The sequence below is a fragment of the Crocodylus porosus genome, unplaced genomic scaffold (genome assembly GCF_001723895.1).
Source record: "Crocodylus porosus isolate Cpor-Errol unplaced genomic scaffold, CroPor_comp1, whole genome shotgun sequence".
Classification (NCBI taxonomy): Eukaryota; Metazoa; Chordata; order Crocodylia; family Crocodylidae; genus Crocodylus; species Crocodylus porosus.
In genome coordinates, this window is record NW_017728950.1 from 23,572,678 (window position 1) to 23,579,670 (window position 6,993).

Here is a 6,993-nt window from a genome sequence, read left to right on the forward strand (position 1 = left end):
GGTGAGGCAGTCATTGGGGGGGACTGAGGCAGCAGGGGGTGGGGCTGGGTGAGGCAGCCATCGGGGGGCTGTAGCAGCTGGTGGGGGATGGGGCCAGGTAGGGCAGATATTCGGGGGCTGGGGTGGGGCATGTGGGCCTTGCAGGCCAGAGATAGGCCCTGCAGGGGCCATTTGGCCCCTGTTGTGGGGCTGTAACCTGTGTGGGGGCCATAGCCCGTGTTGGGGGGGGCATAACCCCTGTTGGGGGGCCATAGCCCTAGTGTGGGGGCTATAGCTCTTGTTGGGGTCTGTAACTCCTGTTGCGGGGCAGTAGCTCCTGTTGGGGGGCTATAACCCCTGCTGGGGGTCCATAGTCCTTGTGTGGGGGCCGTAACCCCTGAGTGGGGCCATAGCCACTGCTGGGGAGCCATAGCCCCTGTGTGGGGCCCTAGCCCCTGTGGGAGAGCCACAATATATATGTTCATGTTTCATGAATTCATTAAACATGTATTTAGAGTTCACATTATTATGATAGAGACACTGGTAGGCTTCCACATTGCTTTAACACTGTAGATATATCAATAAAACATTGCCCGACTGATCGCTGTCTCTGTCTCAGTCTCTCTTTATAGTGGTATTTTGTTTAAATTATGGAGGAACATGGATTTTGAGGTATTTTACAGAGCGACTAGGTTTTTTTTTTAATCGAGGATTTTTCAGTTTTCCAATAAGGAACACCAGAATTCCTGCTAGGGAGCCCAGTGGCAGGACCTTGCCTGCTCAGAGCTGGTACCTTGGACCCAGCTAGAGATGGCTGACCTCCTGGCCAACTGGAGCCAGGGGGACATGCTTTGCCAGTTCAAAGCAGGCTACCACACCTGGAACATCTTCTCGGCAATAGCTGCCCAAATGGCCGGTCAGGGGGCCCACAAGGCAGTAGTGCCACACAGAGGCCAACTCTGCAGTCACAGCCCACTGGCAGCTGGCCTAGAGGAGCAGATGCCTTTACTGGCTGTGCAGTCCCCATCCGGGTCTAGCAGATTCACAGCAGGTCACAGCTAGGCAGCAGCCCCTACTGTCAGACTGCTGCAGTGGGTAAAGGGTGCAGGAAACTCTCAGGGCTGGTTCAGCAGTCCAGCTGGCACGAAGTGTAGTGTCCCCAGGTACCAACTGGCTGCGCCTCAGAAGCTCCTGAGAGCGAGTAGCCTTGAGCTACTTGCCAGGACAGCTTTTTATACTGCTGGGGACAGCACAGGTTCTGGCCCTGGGCTCTAGCTTCCCCTGGCTGCAGATCCGGGAGGAGCCAGGCAGGATTATTTTGCCCCAAGTAGCACAAAGTGCACCTCCAAGCACATGTGCTGAACCAAAAAGCCCCTGCTCAAATTTACACCGCTTCTATTTGACCTTCTGCAAGCGCATGTGCTTGCATGTGTGGACGTACCCAGGGAGTCTTATGAGGATGGCAGGAGACAACAGCATCTGGAAAATTAATGACAGGCTTGCTGTCTATGTTTAGTCAGCATATCCCAAAGTCTGACCTTGGTCTGTTCCTGACTTGGTGCATGCTTTTTGGAAAGTCACATTTTGGTCACAGTGAAAGTTGAGATTGGTCAGCACCCTTGAACTTCAGGCCATTTATTTAGGTGTCTCATGTTAGGCACCTGTTTGAAAGTGTTGACCACACCCATTTGAAAAATGGAGCTATTCCACAGTTCCAGGCTCCCCTTTGTTATATATATCAATTTATATGGATCCAAAGCATCCACAGCCTGTACAATACAGTCGACACACTTCTCTTCACCAACTGTATATCTCAGGGACATCAAGTAATCAGATGCAATAGAAGGAAGTAATCACTCAATTCCTTTTTGATCTCAAATATAAAGTAGAAACCTAGCCTTTATTTGAAGGAATTTCCAGTGCAGCTCTTCAGGTTATTTGGCCTGCCGAAGAAAGCATCTCCTCAAACAGGCAGTTTGTCAGATGAGTCTTTAACAAGTTTTCCACCATCCATGGTTTTTCCATAGCAATATACAGTAAGGCTGACTGTACATAGTTATCTATTGCAGCAGAGGTGCACTGAGATTAAGGATTATGCCGTAATTTAAAAGTGTAACATGCTTTTATACAGAGGTTAGAAAGTTATTCCAGCCTGAAATATGCATGGAATAAGACAGAGTATAGGGCAGGATTTTTGACTGCTTCACCATTGCCTAATTCTTCTCTCATTGAAGTCAGTGGAAGTTAACCTTAATGGGAACAATTAGACCAATGATAAATGCCTCTGAATATCTAGACTATTGTACATGTAGGACGAAGCTTTCACTCTTAGCTGTGGACCTGCCTCCCCTCCCTACTGCTCCCACCACTGCAGCACAAGAAAACTCTTTATGAACATGTTACACATTTTAGACATGCTTAACCTTGTATCCCCCTCTTTTAGAAGCAAAGCAGAGATAATAAACTAAATGCAGATTCTAATTCTGAGATTTATATAAAACATTAATTCAATTTAACAAAAAAGGGTCAAAGTGACAATGAAGAAACAACAAATGTGATCCATTTAACATTACATAGCTTCTTTATTCTTTTAGAATCTCAAATAGTCTTACATACAGAATTAGAGAGTATTTATTCTTTAAACTGAACTGTGTTAGCCTGAAGATGCTACCTGGTATTGCCCCTTCAAAGGGGATGTCAGTGTATTTATGCAGGTACTTCTACAATGTCAAAATAGTCATTGGGTAGAATAATGTAGCCTTTTCCTGCCAATATGTCCTTCTCCTTCTCAAACTGAACGAGCTCGCGCAGTTTTTCAATCTGTCTTTCTTGACGTCTGCATCGCTGCTGTGCTGTCTTGAGTTTCTTTCTCAGTTTTTCCACTTGCTCTTCCAGCTGCTGAATTCTCTTCCTCTGATGAACTGTATCCTCTACGGTATAGTTGTGATCACAGAAAACTGCTAGATTACTAGGGGTCTGGAGAGGAGGCATTAATAATCCAATACTTGGATCTACCAGTCTTGCATCTATCTGAGATAAAGGAAAGGAAGGATTTGATGGGGGAGGTGGCAACAGAGGAGGAGGAGGAGGTGGTGGTGGTGGTGGTGGCGGTGGCGGTGGAGGTGGAGGTGGTGGCGGCAATGGCGGTGTAGGAGGAGACAGATCTTCTGCTTGCTCTGAAAACTCTTCAGTCTAAAATAACAAGACAGAATACATTTTAATCCATTTTGTGAATGGCAGAGCGAATTGCCACACTGTGAGCCTTTTTCAGTACTTGCAGGAGTCTGACGTAAAGCAAAAAGCACGGGTGAAGTTAGCAAATAAACATGTCTCACCTATGGTATTCAGTGTAACAAATATATTTGTAGATCTATAGTTTCAAAAGTGAACAGGACTTTATGACCCTCAGTTCCAAATTTTCAACCTGACGCAAAGCAAATCAGTTTTGCGTCTGGTACTGGTTTAAAGGTTTTGTAGGTGCCCAAAGTATCACCAGGCCCTGAAAAGCCTCAAGAATCCCAGTTGTAGGTCTCAGATTAAAAGACACTATTTTTCTTATAGTGGGTCTATTAAACTTGCATGTGAAGAATAAGAGATCAAGCATTTTGACAAAGTCAAACCTCTAGTACAGGGGTTGTCAACCAATAGTATGTGTACCCTCAGGGGTACTTGGGAAAGCCCTAGGGAGTATGCGCAGATGGGCTGAGAGAGCCCCACCACCCCTCCTCCCCCCCACAACTGGCCACAGGTGGTACACTTATTCGAAAAGGTTGAAAATCCCTGCTCTAGTAGACTACTTTTCAGAAACTTGCATGTGCAGCTGATTTCAAGACGGTAAAGGCACAGCTCAAATGGTTCCACTCTTTCCTGGCTCAAGAAGGTCCCAAACTGTGTTGAGCAGAGAATGCTCATCATTGCCTCAGGGCCTCTCCTGTAAGATCCTCCAGGGCTCCATTTTATTGACCCTCTTGTTCAATGTGCATATGAGGCTGCTGGGTGAGATCATTTGCAGATTTGTATGTACCCACTATGCACCTAAGGGACCATCTTCTCCCTTCTGGCTCATCATGATACCCAAGGTCAACTGAGAGCAACCTCCAATGGGTCATGTTTTCTGGGTGAAGAAATTGCCCAATAACCATATCTTATTTCTCCAGCCTTCTGGACCTTCGTTCTCAACCAGGCTGCCATAGCACCTGGGGTGCTTTGAGATCCATTCAAGGGTGCCGCCAGGTGCCACAGAATGTTAGCACTATTAGGTAGGCAAACATGATTCACAAAGTAACTTCAGAGGTTTCAAACAGAAAGCTATGGTGGTAGCTTAGAACAGAAAAAATGCTCTATTCTTTTTCATAATCAAAACAGACACACACACAAAAAAAGAGTGAAAACTAAGAGCTGGCATTTACCAAGGAAAGCCTCAAGTCTATCCAGGGTTGCCTTGAGTCTGAAAAAGGTTGAGAACCACTGCCTTATAAGCAGGGATCCATCTTTTCCATTTCCCATGGAAAAACAGAAAAAACCATGGATGTCCCACTTTTAATCGGAGAAAACACAGATTTTCCCTTTTAGAAGAGAAACTAGTGGATTTCCCCCTTTTGCAAAGAGCTCTGCAGGATGGCTGAGTTCCAGCCTGCAAGAGCTGTTTGCAAAAGGGGCAGGAAACCCTCAACCCTGCCCAGAGAGGAAGGGAGAGAGGCAAGGGCAGGGCTTGATATCAAGGCTTACCAGAGGCTACTTCAGGCTCACTATTCTTGCTGGAGGTAAGTGTGGCTTGGGGGTTGCATGACAAGGCTGGGGTGGGGGAAAGCTGGCTAGGGGCTGAGGGAGTGGGGAGGTTTGAAGGCAGATGGGCACTCTGGCTGGGGTGGGGTTTGCAGCCTCCCCACTCCTGGTCAGAGTGCTAGCCCAGCTGCAAACCGGAGTGCCTGGTTGACTGCAAACCTCCACACTCCGAGCCTCCAGCCAGCTTGGGCACTCCCTAGCCACAAGGTGGGGTTTGCAGCCCGCCAGACACTCCGACCGGGAGCAGGGAGACTGAACCCCCCCTCCCTCCCCCAGCTGGAGTGCCGGCCAGCTACAAACCGTGAGTCAGAAATGCTGTACTCCCCACCCTGCTTCCAACCCCCAGGCCCTCTGAACTGCAGCATGTGCAGCTGGCACAGCAGGGCCACACAAGAAAGCTGCCTGCTGCTGCAAGCTCCACACTGCCCCAGCCACACTTCCTCTGTATACATGGGGACAGTGCATACCCCCCTCACACCCCCCCCACAGATCTGGGAGGCACAGGTCCCCCCTGACCCCCAGGACTGCACGTTGCCATGAGGAGCCAGGCCTGCCCAAAACAGGCAGGCAGCAGTGGAGGGAGCCAGCTCATGCTTCTGCTGTAGCAGCTGCTGCCTTCCATTGGGGGCAGGGGGCTATGGACCTGGGTCCCTGGCCCCATAGCCCTGGCAGCTGTGGGCTCCTCTAGCACGGCTGCAGGACAGGGGCACAAGCAGGACTGGGTGGGCTGGGGGGCGGGAGTGAGGGACACCAGCAGGGCTGGGGGGTGGTATGTGGGGGGTATTTAATTTTAACCATAGATTTGGGGATTTTTAAATCAGAAAATGTACAATTTGTCAGAGAATTGCTGGTTTTTTTTATAATGGAAAACCAGGATCCCTGCCTATAAGTTGACCAAAACTATGATCATGCACAGGGAACAGTCTCCTTCCTACCGTTCTCCTTGAGGTTAAAAAAAAAAAAAAAAAAAAAAAAAAAAAAAAGCATGCATAATATATCTACATATGTACATTTAAGTGTCAGTCACTCCTTAAAGAGGAGTTTTCATGGTTACCTTTTCACTGGGTTCAGTGTAACAGAATATTGTGGGCACGGCATTCTCTTTTAGGAGCTTATTGTTACACTCCCTTTTAAAGCAATCGGGAGTGAAGTGTTCTGAGCAAATGCTGCTATACTTTGTTGGCTTGAAATTTTTCCTTTTCACAGCGGCTTCCCATTTCTTGCAGAGATCAGGCCTTGTAAGAGGAAACCTGCAACCAAGAGGCACTGTCAGCTTCCCGTTGAGACTCTCATTACATGTGAACGCAGCAGCACACGGATACTACCACATGTGCTGCCACTACTTTGCCCCCCAGCCAGCTGCCTGTCCCAGCAGCTGACTCCAGGCACCAACAGGGGACATCAATTGGGCCACATGCAAGGCCTCATTTGAGGCATGCCGATTTCAGAGACCTAAACACAGGCGTGTGTAGGTATTCATGAGATGCAGGCTACCACCGCCTGCCAGAGAGCACCAGAGAGTAGGCTAGAGACACACCTCACCGACTAACAGCATCAGATATACACACACGCATCCATATGCAAGTAAACACATGTACATACACACACACATATATATAGATGTACATATACAAATTCATGGTAGGCAACAGATGATGCTATGGAGCATAGGGTATGGGTGGGGGGCACACCCCCCTGTGGCAGAGGGGCATGCGCAGTGCAGCCGCCAGGGGCCGCCCGACACCCCTCACGCGAGGCCCCCCCCTCCACGTGGGGCTGCGCGTGCACCCGAGGCTCCTGGCGGTGACAGGCCCCGCCCCCGACCGCCGGGCGCGCGCGGAGCAGCGCACTGGCCCCGCCCCCCGTGCCGCTCGCGCTCACTTGTGGAAGGAGATGGGCTTCTCTTTGTCGTATCGGTTCCGGCAGCGGTAGGCAGAGCAGGACTGCACCATCCTGCCGCCTCGGGGCCGCCCGTGCCGGCGATGCTTCGGCCCGGGGGCGAGGCGGGCGCATGGACCCCGCTAGCTCAGTGCCCGGCGCCCATCCCCCCTCAGCGACCCCCTAGGAGCGACATAAACAGGACGCGGCCTCTCCCAACTCCAAGATGGCGGCGCCAGCTTCATGGAAACTCTCGCGAGAGCTCCCAGTCTCACTTCTCCATTGGTTATTTCCCCGCGCGTGGGCGGAACATTTTCGATCTCCCTGCCAATGGCAGCACAGGCTCAGAGC

General features: G+C 49.9%; 1 protein-coding gene and 1 long non-coding RNA gene across 2 annotated transcripts in view; one reads left to right on the top strand and one right to left on the bottom strand.

The window, feature by feature from the left end:
• Positions 1-6,993, top strand: part of LOC109323694 — a 14,800-nt gene that overhangs the window by 5,588 nt on the left and 2,219 nt on the right. The gene's annotated exons all lie outside the window — the stretch shown is intronic.
• THAP1 (THAP domain containing 1) lies at positions 2,541-6,986 on the bottom strand. The gene is made up of 3 exons (XM_019555383.1): positions 6,646-6,986; positions 5,819-6,014; positions 2,541-3,171 (listed from the first exon to the last, which is right to left on the bottom strand). The coding sequence occupies exons 1-3, from the start codon at positions 6,714-6,716 to the stop codon at positions 2,686-2,688; spliced, it is 753 nt and encodes a 250-aa protein (XP_019410928.1). The 5' UTR covers positions 6,717-6,986; the 3' UTR covers positions 2,541-2,685.

Coding starts and splice junctions, on each gene's coding strand:
- THAP1 (XM_019555383.1), bottom strand. CDS start 6,716: ATGGTGCAGTCCTGCTCTGCCTACCGCTGCCGGAACCGATACGACAAA. Junction 6,015..6,645: donor AAGCCCATCTCCTTCCACAA/GTGAGCGCGAGC, acceptor TCTTGGTTGCAG/GTTTCCTCTTACAAGGCCTG. Junction 3,172..5,818: donor ACACTGAACCCAGTGAAAAG/GTAACCATGAAA, acceptor TTGTTATTTTAG/ACTGAAGAGTTTTCAGAGCA.